The sequence below is a fragment of the Psittacula echo genome (genome assembly GCF_963264785.1).
Source record: "Psittacula echo genome assembly, chromosome: 1".
NCBI classification, from domain to species: Eukaryota; Metazoa; Chordata; class Aves; order Psittaciformes; family Psittacidae; genus Psittacula; species Psittacula echo.
Window position 1 is genome coordinate 84,529,871 of NC_137735.1, and position 18,379 is coordinate 84,548,249.

An 18,379-nucleotide genomic window follows, 5' to 3' on the forward strand; every position below is an offset into this window, starting at 1 on the left:
ACACTAGTCTCGGTAACATATTGTTAAAACATGATGTGTATAAGCTTAGTATGAAATGGTTTATGTTTTGAACAGCAACAGATGAAAGCTTGCAGAAGCTTTGGGTAGCTGCAGGATTTGTAGCTCTGGGAAAGGCTCAACTCACCTAGATCTTATCTCAGCTTGTCCGGTGGCAGTGGTTGCAATGGCAAACAACTCCAAACCTGGAGGCAAAGATGTGAAAGGGGGCCAGAGGATGATGACACAAATCATACTGATGTCCCCTCCATTGTGTAGCTAGTTTGTGGCTGCACAGAGAACAGGACATGCTGGACAAGCATCAACCCTCCTGCAAGTGGAAAGTGCAAAGTGCAAAACCTCCCTGCTTAAGTGGACGGCATGTGGGTGCATATTTAAACCCCAAAAATCTATACTGAGTGCTTATGGTAGGATTAACCTGCTCTTTCTACCCCAAAATGTAGGTATCAAAGCACTGTGGACCCTCTTTGCAGCCAGAGAAAGGATCAGGCACCTCAAGAAGACTATTCTTCTTGTCCCAAGAGGTCTCCAACACAAGGCAAACAGCAATTTGAAAAAGCTTATTTTAGTCCCATTTTTAAGAATGGGCCTGGTTTCAGACACACATGTTGGGATAAGTGAATTCCCTCCTTCCAGCTCAGCCCTTTCAATTAATTTATCCTGCCCAAACACAGCAGACTTCTCCTCCTCTCCCTTTCAGAGCTGGTCCTGTACCCATGCTCATGTGACCATGCCTATGGCTGTCACTGTGGCAAGGGAAGAAGGCAGGAGAAACAAGGAAAGAGCCACTACATTTAATAAAGAGCAGCCTGGCAGGGTAGCCAGGGAAAATGAGTGAACGGAGGGATGATACATGGCAAAGACAAATTCTGCTGCTCCTCCAGGACTCCCAGGCAGAAGGTAGGTAAACCAGCATCATTAGTTTAGTCAAGCAGCTGCTAACAAGCTATTGCCAAGGCTTTCCACTGTTGTGAGACAATACTCCATGAATGGAAAAGCAAGCAACATTATTGCAGAGAAGTATGTTCAGACTTGTAATGCAGCATCTTTCAGCTGGAGGCTTTCAGGACCTGCTGTTTTCCTCCAAATCTTTGATAAAGTGAGGAAATAAATCATAGAATGGTGAGGCTTGGAAAGGACCTTAAGAACATCCAGCTCCAAAACCCAGCCATGGGCAGGAACACCTCACACTAGACCATGTCACCCAAGGCTCTGTCCAACCTGGCCTAGAACCTGCCAGGGATGGAGCATTTACCACTTCTTTGGGCAGCCTGTTCCAGTGCCTCACCACCCTCACAGTAAAGAACGTCTTCCTTATATCTAACCTGAACTTTCTCTGTCTAAGTCTGAACTCATTATCCCTTGTCCTATTGATACTGTCCCTGATGAAGAGTTCCTCTCCAGCATCCTCTTAGGCCCCCTTCGGATACTGGAAGGCTGCTAAGAGGTCTCTTCTCTTCTCCAGGCCGAACAGCCCCAACTTTCTCAGCCTCTTCATTTGGGAGGTGCTCCAGTCCCCTGATCACCCTTGTGGCCTCCTCTGGACTTCTTCCAACAGCTCCATGTCCTTCTTATGTTGAGGACACCAGAACTGCACACCATACACCAAGTGGGGACTCAAGAGAGCAGAGCAGAGGGACAGGATCACCTCCTCCGACCTGCTGGTCACACTCCTTTTGATGCAGCCCATGTATTATAACTAAAGACAATTCAGTGACAATTTAGCAACTGGTTTCCATTTCAGTAGCTTTTGAGAGTATCTAACGTCTTTCAAGTGGTCATAAATTGTTTCTAAAGTAATCCCTGTGGCTTCAGTAAAACGGAGCCAGGACTTTGATCACTGAAGAACTAGCCTGAAGGACTGCAGCACAACTCCTCTTTGCTAAGCCCCTGGGGGAAGTGGGAGCCAAGAAATATCCTACCTGAAGTGGGGTCCCAGGTTGAGCTCTGGAGCAAAGGGTTTGTCGGTGACAATTGTGGTGCCAATGCCAACAGCCTGGACAGGGATGACAGAGGTATGGCTGTTCTTTATAAACAGCTTCACCTCATCATTGAATTCCTCCGTGTCATTCAAGTTTGCTATGACAGCCACAGACACCACAGTCTCAGGGGGGATCACTCCGTTACTGGGCTCAATTCTCCAGCATGAGCGTTTGTCAGCCTGTAAGACAAGCCAAATGCTAATTTAGGATGGAAACCATGGACCCTGGTCTCTAGTATGATGCAGGAAGAGGAAGGACTACACGTAGGAGAGTAAAACCCACAAAGGTTTAATTTCTCTAAACCTAAGCTACGGTGTCTGGAAATAGGGAAACAGCAACTACACAGGAACCTACTCAACCTGTATTTTACCCTCCCTTAACAGACTCACCTCATGAACCTAATTTTGCCCAACCCAAGGGATGCTCATACTCAGGAGATGGTTATTCACCCTCCAGCCTCTCTTTTGGAGTGCATGCCAATGGAAACTTTCTCTCTCCTGTTTTCCCAGCAATGGTGGCCAGTTTTGCAGAAGGGCTCAAGGTCAGAGGAAGCCAGAACTGCTCAAATCCCACCTCAGCAGCCACACGGTTTGGGGGATACTGCTGACAGCCTGAAGAATAACTGCAAAACCAGTTGATCAAAATCCCAACACCAAAGTCTTCTTTCCCAAGAAATGCTTCTCAACAGCCCCTGGAGGACTGAAGCACTCTGTTCCCACTGATCAACAGCTGCAGCGAGGTGCCCCAGTGCCCTCTGCTCTGGAAAATTCAGCTATAAATGTTCAGAGTAGGGCAGTAAAGCAATAAGCAGAAAGAGAACTGCAAGACATGCCCTGTGGGCATGGCCTGGGTTTCCCAGGCACTCTTTTCCTCTGGTTTCTCATGGACATCCCTCTATGGATGTGGCAATAAAGGTATTGGACCCCAAGCCCATCTAAAACCACATTCAGAGGGTGCAAGCTTCGGAGGAGATATGCATACAATGCTCCCTGGCCAGCAGAAATGTCCTGGGATGTAGATATATGGCCCATCACGGTGTTAGTGGTACATGTGCCACAGTTCAGTGCTGTGTTTGGGATGACAGGTACTACTCACTCCAGACTGTGCAGTACTGTAAAAAAAGAATCTTTTTTCCACCCTTTTTTTTTTTTTTTTTTAATGGAAAGCAACAATGCTCTTAGAGGCCTGACACAACCCAAGCAAGTGCTTGATCCAGGTGAAGTTAGCTCGAGCTTCCATCCAGCAGGCTGGCATCACAGAGCTTTAACAGGACACCAGCCAGCCCAAGGGAGAAGAGTATTAGCAAACCAAGAAGCACTCCAAAGTCGTGGGAAGCCTTCTATACAACCCACCAAAATGCCCTCAGCTAACAAGGGTAAGACGAGCTGGAGGCCAGAGAAGCAATAACTTGCTAATCATTCCAGGTCTCAGCAGTGTGTGTAGGTGCCCCAGTGACAAAAACTCCTTAGGCTGACCACTCTGCATGGAGAGCAGGTCAGGTCTATGTGCCTGCACCCCAGGATGGAGCATGCCAAAGGCAGCAGTATCATTCCAGGCTCTGGCAAAATTAATAAACTCAGCTCCATTTAATTTGCCCTCTAGAGCTGCAAAAGAAAGTCTTAAAAAAAGCAAGATGAAAATGAGATGGAGGAAGGTAGTTGGCACAGGGTAAACAATGGGGCCTCACTGACCATATAGGATCCCATCAACCCTCTTCTGTTGTCCCTGCATCCCTTGTGTAGCTCATCACTAGCTGCAGAGGCAGCTTCTGCACTGCCATAAGCCAAGGGAGATCAGCCACCAAATGGGAGACAAGAAAATCACAGCTCACCATCCTGCAGCAATCTCCAAGCAGAAAATCAAAGCAGCAGCTTTGGCATCTCAGAGAACACAAGACATGGGTTCAGGGCCACAAATGAATAAAACATGCCCAAGTCACCCACCAGTGAGGCTAAAAGACAGCCAGAGCCAGTTCTGCTCTCAGATGTACATGTGTGGTTCACCCTGACACCCAACTGCATCTCATATTTTAATCTCCAAAATTATTCAGTCCTCTCTTCTTCCAATCAATAAACTGCCAGGCAGCCTTAGGCAGCAGCAAAAGGCAAGACTTCAACTGAGGCAGCAAAACAGCACCAGAGGAATGCAACTACTATGGGTACAGGAGTAGCTTGGGCACATCCCGCCTGCCACAGTGTTGCTCCCATCAGAAAAGCAGCACTGAAGAGCCCTTGATAAAATGGCTGATCAATCAGGTTCCCAGGATCTGTCACCCTGAACATCTCCATGGTTATCAGCAGCTGTTCTGTGAAGCCAAGATGCTCACCATGGAGTAATTCAACCCTGTAGAATCAGAAGCGGGGACTACGGAGCAGCAGAGCCTGTCTTTACTGCAGTGAAAGAACCCATCCCTGAACTACCTCATATTCTTGTTCTCTTTCTTAATTAGGCTCAATATTTGCAGAAATTGCAGTGAAGCAGAATAGGATTTATTGCCAATCCCACACATAAGGGCCCTGAGGCAATGGAGAGGCAGATGCACTCTCCAAGACCTGCTGGGTAACTGCAGGCTGCCCAGGAGAAGGGAAGGCATTACACCAGGACAGCAGTACTTAAAGAGCTCTGCAGGTCAGTACCTGGTTATGAGCATATAAGCCCCATCATTTATACACCAGTACCACCCATCTGAGGTGACTTGCTCTCTGCAGAGATGGAAAGCTGATTTTAATTGCGGAGTGAAAGAAAGCTGCCCTGAGAATCCCCACTTCGAGGTTACATTTATCCCACAAACAGCTGGAAAAGCAGCAGGAGGGAAATTCAGCCCTCTCCTCCTTGGCCCAGGTGGCTGAGCCTGTACTATTAAATAACACCCGATGCTTTATCCACAGACACAACCAAGTCCCCAGTGCCAGGTCTGGGTTAACCAGCTCCAGAAGTTCAACCCACTCAGCATGGTAGAAGACCAAGCCTCCTCTGCACCCTGTGCTGAGCTCCTCACAGATCCCCTCTCCAGCAGGGAGCACACCCCCTCCACCCCCAGCACGAGCCCTTCCTGACTGCATCAGCCCTGCTCCTCCTGCCAGAGGAGCAACTCATCCTCCTGCTGTGCAACCTGTAACACTATGCAGCCTCTATGAACTAAATAGCCTATTTCTGCAGCTAGATACTCTGCAATTCTATGGAGCACAGAGACTTTGTAGGTACACAACCCCTACAAGTCTATTTTTGTGCAACAATGCAGCTGGTTAGACCCCCAGTAGGTGTGAAATTCAGCTCACCGTGAGCAGTTTGAGGACAGATCTCACATCTCAGTCTCTATCTAACAGCATTTCAACACAAACCAGATGCAGACATAACAGGGAAACCATAGGGAAATCCATGCCCATGCAGGAGCAAAGGGCCACAGAGTTCTCTTGATCTCAGAGTTCCAAATAAAGGGAAAACTTGTAAAAATTATCCAGGATCATTTCTGCCTAAACATCTGTGTAAACTCTTTGTTTTACTGAGGCATGCCCCAGCTAAAACAGCCCTCAAAGCCAGGCTCCTCTTGCCACGTTGTGATGGGATATCTGGCTTTCTCTCTCAGTGATGTGGAAAACTTGCATATGAGAAAAAAATCAAGTCACAGGCTGATATGGACCAGTCATTTTCATTGGAAAATAGTCCCACAGACACTTACCATCTTTGCTGAGAAGGGTGCAGGGATGACAGACTGATTGGAGAGGTGAAGGGTTTGGGAAGCATCTTGTAGAACTTGGATAGTGCCAAAATTTATCTTACTTGGATGCACGTAGACAACTGGTCCTTCTCCAATGCTCACTAAATGGATTTTCTGCTCCAGGAAGCAGGTTGGAAAGACAGAAAAAACAGCAGGGAAAGTTGTAAGGGTACACATATACTGGGGAATAATTCTGCCTGTTTGAAGTTTTCAGTGTTGTGAGGCTGAAACAGAAAGCCTGGAGCAAGTGTGGGATCTGGAGTGGTCCCATTTGAAAGCCACAAGCTCCTAGTTATCAGGGGATAAAGAAACCTCATTTCCCATGCATGCTTTTTCACACCTCCGTGCTGTTAGCTCTCCTTCCCCTACATTGTACCCTCTCCTGCTCCTTTTATTGCCCAGTCGGGCCCCAAACCACACTCCCTGACCACTGCTGCTGCACAGCCACACTGCCCAGAAACTTCTCTAGCATTCTCAAAGCTACACCTGTGAAAACCAGCACAAGTCAGAAGCAAAGCTGGCTCTTCAGAGTAGAGATCATGCAAGCTAGTTGCCTGATTTGTGCTTATGAACATTCCTGGTATCCTGGGCTGCATCAAAAGGAGTGCAACCAGCAGGTCGAAGGAGGTGATCCTGCTCATCTACTCTGCTCTTGTGAGACCTCACTTGGAGTATTGTGTACAGTTCTGGTGTCCTCAACATAAAAAGGATGTGGAACTGTTGGAACAAGTCCAGAGGAGGGCCACGAGGATAATCAGGGGACTGGAGCACCTCCCATATGAAGATAGGGTGAGAAAGTTGGGCCTGTTCAGCCTGGAGAAGACAAGGCTGCTTGGAGACCTCATAGCAGCCTTCCAGGATCTGAAGGGGTCCTATAAGGATGCTGGGGAAGGACTATTCATTAGGGACTGTAGTGATAGGACAAGAAGTAACGGGTTAAAACTTAAACAGGGGAAGTTTAGATTGGATATAAGGAAGAAGTTATTTACTGTAAGGGTGATGAGGCACTGGAATGGGTTGCCCAGGGAAGTTGTGAATGCTCCACCCCTGGTGGTGTTCAAGGTCAGGTTGAACAGAGCCTTGGGTAACATGGTTTAGTATGAGGTGTTCCTGCCCCTGGCAGGGGGGTTGGAACTAGATGATCTTAAGGTCCTTTCCAACCCTAACTATTCTATGATTCTATACGAAAACCAGGTATTAATTATTAATTGCACTGTTCAAACAGTACTTTTTTCTATTGACAGTCTGAGACCCAAAAGTTTGTTCTTGCAGAACTGGTGCAGGCTATTGGGGGAGGAATGTGGATCCCTTTGGTAAACCACCTCACAGCACTAAAACCAATGAGAATTTATCCAGTCTTGCTAGTTTCACCAGTTCCAAACATACCAACTCTTACACAGGATCTGACACATCTGACAAGCTGTTGATTCACTGGAGGCATAGGGTATGATTTAACCACAAAAGAAGCCAGCCTCCATGATGTAAAACTTTTAATGACATCTGACTCAAGGAAATGGCATTGACAGCTGTTAGAACCACTAGTCCAATTCAACCAGAAGGAGCAGCTTCCAGAAATGCTCATCTCTTGACAAGACACTAATAAGTGCAAGTAAGGACCAAAAATCATGTATGAAGGCTGGTACCTCAACAATAAGGAACTGAAGCCATGCATGATGATGGACCTTTCACACCTCTGGGAGAGGGGCAGTACAGTGAGCTGTGATGCTGCCCAAAGCTCCTGGGAAGGAGAAGCCAGAGGGAGCAGCTATGCCTTGCCAGCCAGCTTCACTTCCAGGTGACAGCAGAGCAGGAGCAGCAAAGGCAGGGCAAAAGCCTTTGGAGATGAGCAGGATAACATCTGGAGGATGCCCATGCTAGCTGGCCTCAAGTAGAGTGTGTACTAACACAATATATCCTCACCTAGGAAAGGGCTCATTAAGAACCCCAAACCTTCATCTACAGTCTTCTTAAAAGGGACAAGGAAAAATCTGTTGAAGAGCATTACACCAATGTGACACACAAGGAAAGAGAGCAAAGGAGACAGCAACTTTGCCAATTGTGATATTGCCACATATACACTTCCCCAAGCCCAAGCAGCACTGCTGGCTTTGTTGATTGGTATGTAATGCCACTTTGATCATTAAAGAATGGAGAACATCTGCTCCTGGCTGTGGTTTGAGTGACCATTTATTCTGGTAGCAGCCAGCTGCCAAATCCCCTGCCTGTGACACATGAGGCTGCTTTGCCACAAGTAAAGCTAGGGTTGGATTTTACCAGTTCCTTAATGCAGATGAAAAAGAGCAAATTGAATCTGGCATGCAGTCACCTGCAAACAAAATACAAAGCAACAGACCCAAGGAGGGACTCTACACAGGCCAGATGAAAGATCTTCATCACATTTCATTTAAAGCAGTGCAAAGACTTGATATCAGTGCTAGACAGCATAATTCAAGAGCAAGTGAGTCCAGAGGAGGCTACAAAGATGCTCTGAGGGCTAGAACACCTCTCCTATGCAGACAGGCTGAGAGAGCTAGAGTTGTTCAGCCTGGAGAAGAGACGGCTCTGGGGAGACCTTCCAACACCTAAAGAGGCTGACAAGGAGGCTGGAGAGAGGCTTTGTACAGGGGTATGTTGTGATAGAACAAGGCGGAATGGATTTAAACTGATAGAGGGTAGATTTAGATTAGATATGATTTTCCCTGTGAGGGTGGTGAGGCACTGGCATGGGTTGCCCAGAGAACCTGTGGCTGCCCCATCCCTGGCAGTGCACAAGGTCAGGTTGGATGGGGCTTGGAGCAACCTGGTCTAGTGGAAGGTGTTCCTGCCTGTGGCAGGGGGGTTGGAAATGGATGAGATTTAAGGCCCCTTCCAACCCAAACCCTTCTAGGATTCTATAATATTTTGTTTTATTGGAATAAATGGCAGTCATCCCCCTGAGGTCAGATTTGCATCAGATAACCCATATGGTTAGGACCACTCACCAGTGGAGGATGTAGAACAAGATGGGCAGCTGTTCTGCTAGGCCAGAGAGCTTTGGATAAGCCAGCTACTTGCACTCAAGCTATAAGACAAACCTATAGAAAATGCAGATTATCTAGCCTGTCACCTAGAAACTCCTACCTGTGCAGGCAACATACCCAGAGAGGTTTCTACCAGCAGCAACCAAGCATGAGTGTGCTCACTGAACATCAATTGAACAGGCACACAGAGTCACTCAGTCCTGCACTAGTCATTTCTTTAGGGACAGCTAAAATTGCCCAGCTGAAATGCTCACTCTTCAGGCATGTTCTTCTCCAAAAAAGAAAAAACCCCAAACCAACAGGTAAAGTAAACTTCAAAACTATAAATTGTTAGCCCAAGGGTAAAAGTTTTGTGGGAAGCTCTCTACTGTCTCTCTACACTGCTCTCATCCCCTCTACTCTGCTCTCTTGAGACCCCACTTGGAGAACTGTGTGCAGTTCTGGTGTCCTCAATATAAGAAGGACATGGAGCTGTTGGAAGAAGTCCAGAGGAGGCCACAAGGGTGATCAGGGGACTGGAGCACCTCCTGTATGAAGACAGGCTGAGAAAGTTGGGGCTGTTCGGCCTGGAGAAGAGAAGGCTGCGTGGAGACCTCTTAGCAGCCTTCCAGTATCCGAAGGGGGCCTAAGAGGATGCTGGAGAGGAACTCTTCATCAGGGACAGTATCAATAGGACAAGGGATAATGGGTTCAGACTTAGACAGAGAAAGTTCAGGTTAGATATAAAGAAGATGTTCTTCACTGTGAGGGTGGTGAGGCACTGGAACAGGCTGCCCAAAGAAGTGGTAAATGCTCCATCCCTGGCAGGTTCTAGGCCAGGTTGGACAGAGCCTTGGGTGACATGGTCTAGTGTGAGGTGTTCCTGCCCATGGCAGGGGGGTTGGAACTGCATGTTCTTAAGGTCCTTTCCAACCCTAACCATTCTGTGATTCTATGAAATCTGTAGTTAAAAAGCAAGCTCACAGTTAATAAACTGGTTATTCTAGTGGGGAGAAACCCTCCTCTTCAAGGGAAATCTGCCTTATATTTATGAGCAACTCTTGTAAAACTTCATTTCTTCCTGCAAGGCCTTCCTGTTGACTGATTTACATGCACATCCACAACAGCCTGGGTGGAGATGTTCAGTGGCACCCAGGGGATTTAGCAGCATCATTTCCATTCATGTTAATAAAAGTTTAAATCCATGCAACTACTTTCAAAATGTCAGCCTTCTTTTCTGTTACAGAAAATTTAAATGTTCCTAGGAATCCTCTGACATCCTCTTTCGTGCTCAGAGAGAAGACAAGATATTTTAAAACAGCTGCTTCAAAGTTAAAATAATTTTAAATTGAAGTTTAACTTAATTTGTTCTCAGTTCCAGCTGGATGGAGCCAGGACACTACAGACACCATTCTCTTGCCTACATTCTGTTGTCATTGCTGTTGTTGTATATGTCTGAATGCAAACAACATCTTTCAGGAGGCTTCAGCCCAGGAATGCTTTGCCTCACCCATTTCCACACTTGGTGGAAAAAACAAAGCTTCTGTGCTCCAGATGCAAGTGGTGTGCATGTCTTTTGCTGGGGCTTTTTGTAAAGAGATATGATGGATGGATAGTTCTCAGATATGATGGACCTGACTTTCAGAAAAGCTTAACCCCATCTTAGGACAGAACATCACTTTGGCGCAGTTTCTAACACAAAGCTTGCTGTAGCAGGGTTTAGGGGTGTCCCTGTGTGCTCCTGAACAAAAGTTCTAATGAAGCAGCAGTTGCTGTTCAGCTGTAACACAGCAGAGTATAACACCCAAGGATTATTCTGGGTTTCAGACTGGGCTTGTTATCCTGTCTCACATATCCATAATTAAATGCTGTGTCAGACACTTAGATTACCACCTAAGAGGATACCATTCTTCCTCTTCTCTAGGCATTATCTGTTGCTTATGCCATGAATCCCTTCTTTCCTTGTCCATACCAGTCACATATTACAAATTCTTGTTTTCCCTGGAACAATCCCTGCACACTTTATGCTCCATCACGTTGAGCTGCACAATGGCACATGTCTTCCCTAGCACTCACCAGTGGGGCACCTTTACTCCCAAACACCACGACATGAGCAACAGTGTCCTGCTGTCCAGTCATCTGGGCTTCCAGTGTGAATGGGATCTCCACTGAGCTGTGAGGCTGAATAATTCCACACGGCATGGAGCTGGAGTACCACACAGCAGCAGTATCCTTATGTTCCTATGAGGAACAGAATCAAATACAACTTCAGACCGACATTCGAGGAAACTTTTCAACTCTTTAACATCTACCACAATGGCAACTCACACACATTTTCAAAAATCCCTAGGAGAAAGCAGAAAGGCACAACACAAGATGCAAGACTTGTATGGGTTCAGCATCCTCAGCAGGTCCAAAAGCTGCTGCATCCACAAACACTCACTGCTGTGCTGGCAGCCTCCTTGCAGCAGCTTTTCACAACCCTACAAGTTCTCCTGCATGAAAGCACCCCAAAAACTAAAATATAAACTGCTTCCTAAAGAGTTTAAACTGCTTCCTGAAGTTTATGTTCAGGTTGGTTCCTGTTCTCAGCAAACCTTTAGGTCTGACTATAGATCAGTAAGGTCTTAACAACCCTTTTTTCCTAATAAACCCTTGATAACGTTTGAGGGCAGGAGGTGGATGGAATGCCAAACCTGAGGAAGAACCCCATAGCAGCCTGGAAGGTCACTGTCATTCACAAGGGTCAGCATTTGCTGATAAGGGAATTTTAGAAAGCACCGTCCAAACGTCATGACAGGGTCAAGCACTCGCAGCGGAGGAACTATACATCTAGGGAAAGACACAACCAAAAGGCAATTAGATACTGAGAGAAAGTAGAATTTGTTTACCCCATGAAAAGCATGAAATAGAGCATAACACAGTTGTCACTGTCAAACAGACATTTAATATCCCTACAGCCATAAATGGCCTTTAACTTCTTTTTAACCCAACAACCTCTTGCAAAGGAAGGGCAGAACCTGGGACTCAGAATTGCAAAGGCTGCCAAGCACCCAGCAGAGCATGGTGCTTTGCCTCAGATAGACTTTGCCCCTCCTTTGTCCCAGGAGCTTGCAAGGACCCTCCCAACAGTCCCAGGAGCAGCACTCACCAGGGCTCAAGGAACACCAGACTCTAGTGTCTCAGTGAAAACGACCCAATCCTCTCCCACACCACTGCTGCCCTGCCTGAAAACCCAGCAATTTACCCCATTGTCAGAAGGCATGGGTCATCATCTGTCTTACACAGTGGGTGATCACCCTCTCCCAGTCCCTATACTACCTTGCTCCTTCACCCCACGGGTCCACACACTGTCTGTTCTCGTTTGTACTTGTTTTACAGAACTGCAGCCCAGGCACTGACTGGGTGACTGCCTGGGAGAAGGAACAGCACCAGTGAACTGCACCCCTCTTGTAATTAAACTGACACCCACTGCAGCACAGCAGGCTTGAATCTGGCTGCAGCAAAAACAACTTTCAGCTTAAGTTCGAGAACAAGTCCATGGGACCTGATGAAATCCATCTGCGGGTCCTGAAGGAGCTGGCAAATGAAGTTGCTAAGCCACTGGCCATCATATTTGAAAAATCATGGCAGTCAGGTGAAGTTCCTGACGACTGGAAAAAGAGCAATATAACACCATTTTCAAGAAGGGGAAAATCGATGACCCGGGGAATTACAGACCAGTCAGTCTCACCTCTGTGCCTGGCAAAATCTTGGAGCAGATTCTCCTGGAAGGCATGCTAAGGCACATGAAAAACAACAAGGTCCTTGGTGACAGCCAGCATGGCTTCACTAAGAGGAAATCCTGTCTGACCAACTTGGTGGCCTTCTATGATGGGGCTACGAAACTGATGGACGGGGGCAGAGCAGTTGACGTCATCTACCTGGACTTGTGTAAAGCGTTCGACACTGTCCCACGTGACATCCTTGTCTCTAAATTGGAGAGACATCAATTTGATGGGTGGACCACTCGGTGGATAAAGAACTGGCTGGATGGCCGCACGCAAAGAGTTGTGGTCAATGGCTCAATGTCCGGCTGGAGACTGGTAACAAGTGGTGTCCCTCAGGGATAGGTGTTGGGACTGGTCTTGTTCAACATCTTTGTCGCTGACATGGACAGTGGGATTGAGTGTGCCCTCAGCAAGTTTACTGATGACACCAAGCTGTGTGGTTTGGTTGATACCCTGGAGGGAAGGGATGCCATCCAGAGGGACCTCGACACGCTTGTGAAGTGGGCTGATGCCAACCTGATGAAGTTTAACCATGACAAGTGCAAGGTCCTACACCTGGGTCGGAGCAATCCCAGGCACAGCTACAGGTTGGGCAGAGAAAAGATTCAGAGCAGCCCTGTGGAGAAGGACTTCAGGGTGTTGGTCGATGAGAAAATGAACATGAGCTGGCTGCAGTGTGCGCTCGCAGCCCAGAAAGCCAACCGTATCCTGGGCTGCATCAAAAGGAGCGTGACCAGCAGGTCGAAGGAGGTGATCCTGCTCATCTACTCTGCTCTCGTGAGACCTCACTTGGAGTATTGTGTACAGTTCTGGTGTCCTCAACATAAAAAAGACATGGAACTGTTGGAACAAGTCCAGAGGAGGGCCACGAGGATGATCAGGGGCTGGAGCAGCTCCCGTATGAAGACAGGCTGAGAAAGTTGGGCCTGTTCAGCCTGGAGAAGACAAGGCTGCTTGGAGACCTCATAGCAGCCTTCCAGTATCTGAAGGGGTCCTATAAGGATGCTGGGGAAGGACTATTCATCAGGGACTGTAGTGATAGGACAAGGGGTAATGGGTTAAAACTTAAATAGGGGAAGTTTAGATTGGATATAAGGAAGAAGTTCTTTACTGTGAGGGTGGTGAGGCACTGGAATGGGTTGCCCAGGGAGGTTGTGAGTGCTCCACCCCTGGTGGTGTTCAAGGCTGGGTTGGACAAAGCCTTGGGTGACATGGTTTAGTGTGAGGTGTCCCTGCCCATGGCAGGGGGGTTGGAACTAGATGATCTTAAGGTCCTTTCCAACCCTAACTATTCTATGATTCTAACATTAATGCTCAAAAGAATCAGAGGGAAGCAGAGAAACATGAGCTCACCTTCCACACCAAAGACTCTTTTCCCCCTCATAAGATCTCACCTTTACTTTTCCCTCACCAGACCTGCTGTATGCCCCTTTCCCATTTGCACGTGCCTTCATTAACTGAACCAGACATCAGCAGGCTGCTCTCTGTGGCCCAAACTGATGTTGTATTTTGGTTGCAATCCAGTACATGTCCACTATTTGAAGGAAGAAGGAGGGGTGGCCCTTTGGAAATGGTACACTTCAAGAACCAAAAATCCAGGCTAATAATTAATATAATCACTATTCCCCTTCAGAGAAAGGCTCAGGGCTGCAGCCTGCCCTCTGAGCACATAGGCTGCTTTCAGTGCACTACTGTTCTCCTGTCTAGCTGGGCAGAAGTAGCTCATTAAGCAATGCTTCTCATTTGAGGCTGAAGCCAGCAAGCCATGCGCAAGGCAGTGTGCTGGAGCCAGATGCATGAGGAAAGACGAGGAAAGCTGCAAGGAAAGCACTGGTACCTGGCTGTGAGGAGCAGCGCCAACACCTCCTTGCCAACACCATCCACATCTACCACCAGTGCCAGCCTGTATCTCTTCACGGTGTTGGAACACAGGGTGACCTGGTGGAACACAAGAGCATCAAATATTTCATCACTCCAAAAAGACATAGGCTATGTGTGGTATCCTCCAGTTCTCATTCCACAGGAAGGAAAGGGAGGATTTCTTGGATATTAGGAAGATTAGACATCAGGAAGAAGTTCTTCCCTGTGAGGGTGATGAGACACTGGCACAGGTTGCCCAGAGAAGTTGCGGCTGCCTCATCACTGGCAGTATTCGGGGCCAGGTTGGACAAGACTTAGAACAACCTGGTCTAGAGGAAGGTGTCCCTGCCTGCGGTGGTGGTGGTGGTTGGAATTAGATGATCTTCCAACCATTCCAGTCTAAAAAGGCCCCTTCCAACCCAAACCAGTCTATGATTCTATGATTTTGTCTTAATTCTTCTGCTGGTCTACATTAGAGCACAGTCTCTGTGAGTAACAAAAGTCTTCTGACAACACCTGAATAGTTAAATATACCTTGCAGTTATCAGGGCATACATAAGCTAAATTAAAGCACAATTAGACTAAGGCTCTACTCATCACTGTATTAAAATTAAGGGACCAATTTTTAATTTCAGCTACAATAGCATAAATCCAGAGGAAATCTATGGATTTTTAACAGAATGAGTTGAACTTTACAGTGGGAACCTGAAGGCAAAATGTGGCCCAGCAGATGCTGTGCTGTTCATAGCTGCCAGAGCTTTTTCAGTCCCCACTGGAGATGACTGCAGTGAATACAACTCATTCTGTTCAACAGGAGACAAGGAACAAGACTGGGAAGAAAAGCCAACTGCATTATACAACGACACATCTCTTTTTAACAGTTGCCTTTTGTCCTCTTCCTTCCTCTGCCCATTTTAAATCAAACAAACCACTCCAAGCAGCTCTCAAAACCACATGAATGGCTTCTCTACTTGACCATATAGTACATGATCTTCAGATTATGATTTTGGAAACAAAACGGTGCTCCTTCAGTTAAGTCTCAGAGCAACCCACCTAACAAAAGCCTAACGCTAAGTGCAAGTACCTTACATTATGCTCAAAGCTAGCAGTGCTGAAGCCTGCTCACACATCAGTGAAGCTTCAGCTCACCTCTAAAGCACTTACAGCTGGACTTGCCCCATACCTGGATATCCAGGTGTCCACGGGCACAGACAGTCCCTCTGCAGGGCCTGATGGTAAATTCGGTTGGCTTGATAAGACCTTGGGCTCCCTTTCTCCAGGACGGACAAGTGTTCTCTGACACCTGGTCAAAACTGGTCACACTGGGCTCCCCCAGTCCATCCCCAGGAATGTGAAGGTTGAAGGTCATGGGCACCAAGGAGGTGTTAGTGAGGCGACATGACAAGGTGCGAGGAAAGCCTAGGAAAATGACACAAGTATGAATTTGTGCACCAATTACCCCTTGATTACTGGTGTGAATATCCTGTTATAATAAAACTGCGTTTGGAGTTTAGTTATTTTCAGTCTGAATTACAGCTAATTGAGAAGCTTAGTGAGGAATTAATCAAGTAGGTTCCTTTTATGCTGATCACAGAGGTTGCTTCCTTGGAAATGCCCACTTTTAGCAATGCTGAGCATCAGAAGTTTCTCTTTAACTATGAGGAGATCTCTCACCTGCCCCCCAAACCAGCTCCATTTATTTCTCACTCATGAATGTGACTCAGATAGACCATTTACTCTGAAAATTCAACCTGTAAAAGTTCTCTGCTAACTTCGCAAACACTCCCAGTTTTCAGTAGATAAAAGCAGTACATTGTCATTGAGGAGAAGCTACAATAAAAGAAAGGAAGGATGAAATTGAGAACTGCAGCAAGATGCAAAGCACTCAGAAACAGGTTCTTTAGTCAGGATCCTTAAGGCTTCTCCTGTTCTGGGGCAACCAGACAGAGCACGTGACAACTTCACTGGAGGCAAACCCGATGCTTGCTTAGAAATTAGCAGGAACCATTTCTCACTTTACCTAAGAAGTGAGGATATCACATCCATGCTGCAGACTGGCTTTGGCTACTGCCCTCAAGGGTTTACATCACTTGAGCTTTGATACTTGCTTTCTATAATGGAAAGCCACTGATCCAAGCACACCTGGTTGGGTGTTCTGCAGAGACAGGACCACAGCCTGCTTGACAGTAGACATCTGACTTGGCTGGCCAGCTCTGCAAGGAGGAGATATGTCCCACAGCCTGCATACCAAGCGTTATTTGAATACAGATGGGGAAGCAACCCAACTGCAGAGGCACAAGATAGCTCCTTCACGCCAATCACCAGTGACCATTGCTTACCTTCAGCAACTGGGAGGCAGGAGGTGCATGAAAAGGAAACACAGACTCCACAATCATGAATGAGACCCAAGCCACCAGATGCTGACAACAGTCAGCAGCAGTTGCAAAAAATACAGTAGGTGCCTTCAGCTGAGAAGGCCTTATTAATGAAATGAGATTAAGTGGGATGACTCTCCTACTACATGATCACACTTCTGCCTGGTGCATTTCTTGTGTTTTAGCTATTCAAAAGGAAAAAAAGAAGTGACAAAGTGGTGATGTGGGGATGCTTAGTAAGTTTTCTTTAGAAGTCCATGGACAGCAAGAAAACAGAGGCATCTTGGGCACAGAATTATAATGGCCCTTTAATCTGTCCACAACTGATTTCACGTTTAAACTTCAGACCATCTCAGTAAAAAGCCCTTTGTGAGACTGATATGGAACACCAGAATGTGAATTTCAATGGGGATGCTCTGGGTGTGCACCCACTGGTCCTGTCATCAGAGTTGGGCTTTTGGTGGGGAAGGAGGAGCCAAGTCTCTGAGGACATCGGTGCCTGATACAGAGCTGTTGTTTGGGCATATTACCTGAGAGGTGATAACAAAGTGCCCTCACAGCACTAATTAACTTCTCACACTAAAGGTCAGGTGGGTAAATGGTGCTCTTGCCTTACAATAGGAACATTTACACAGAGCAGCTACAGGCTAGTAGACAGCTTAAACTCCCTTCTCCTGTGGTCCCATCCTTGGGACCCTTCTGCGACAAGGACCCTTCTGGGACAAAGACCCTGCTGCCAGGGTCTGGGAGGCTGGGTCTGAACTAACAGTGAGGAACACCACACATGATGATCTCATGATGGCAAAACACTGCCTAGGGAACCAGCAGCCCTGGTTTTAACATCCTAAAGGCTGCTACAGAGGAACACAAGTGATAGATGTTCCTATGTTGAAGTGCTCCATTTTGGTAATGCACAGCCCTCTCAATCTATGGTCCAAGCCTAGGGCACACTCACCAAAGGAGACATCACCAAAGCAGAGGAAAGGTACATCGAAATGAAATGTCGGTCCAATGACACAGCCCCTGTGAGGACAAAGACAGGCAGAGGAGCTATTGGCTTGGTTATAAAGAGAACTGCAAAGCCTTCAGCTTTCATTACTGCTCTGATGGGTAAAGCTGGTCTCAGAAGCACAGTGCACATTTATCTTGTGTCCATGCATAAATCAAATCAAAATTGGTTGGCAAGTCTAAATACACTGTACCTCGAGTGTTTTCCCCTGGTGGCTTGCTGGATATATTGGCTCTGCTAAATCTCTCTGCTTTTGAAATAGCTTCAAAGGCAGACAGGAATACACAAGCATCATGCAGAATATTTCCTACTCGTTCAAACATCCTGTAATTTTCAGTCCTTTTGCTCAAAGTATCCAACAATATTTCTTCTGCTGTAATCAAGAGAACTAATTTCTTCCAAATTCTGGACCTCCCGAATAGGGTTACAAGAATAACCTGCTGCTCGACATGATCTGCTATTGCTGTCACAGATCTCTGGCCCTGTATTCTCTCTCTACCATCATTCCATTCCAGAAGAGTTTTAGAGTTGGGTATTTGCTTATCTCATACGTCTGAGCTATATCCTAATGCTGATCACACTCTAGCAAACACCACTTGATTCTTATCTGGATATTCCTACTTAATTACGTCAGAAGCTTCCTCAAAA

General features: G+C 46.8%; 1 protein-coding gene across 1 annotated transcript in view; it reads right to left on the reverse strand.

The window, feature by feature from the left end:
- LOC308233037 (hydrocephalus-inducing protein-like) overlaps positions 1-18,379 on the reverse strand; it is a gene marked incomplete at both ends in the record, with an annotated part of 110,590 nt that overhangs the window by 64,630 nt on the left and 27,581 nt on the right. Inside the window, 7 exons of the mRNA XM_080639553.1 lie at positions 1,941-2,179; positions 5,680-5,832; positions 10,794-10,958; positions 11,414-11,549; positions 14,325-14,425; positions 15,531-15,766; positions 17,678-17,745. Of these exons, the coding sequence (XP_080495679.1) occupies positions 1,941-2,179; positions 5,680-5,832; positions 10,794-10,958; positions 11,414-11,549; positions 14,325-14,425; positions 15,531-15,766; positions 17,678-17,745 (1,098 nt within the window). The remainder of the gene's footprint in view (positions 1-1,940; positions 2,180-5,679; positions 5,833-10,793; positions 10,959-11,413; positions 11,550-14,324; positions 14,426-15,530; positions 15,767-17,677; positions 17,746-18,379) is intronic.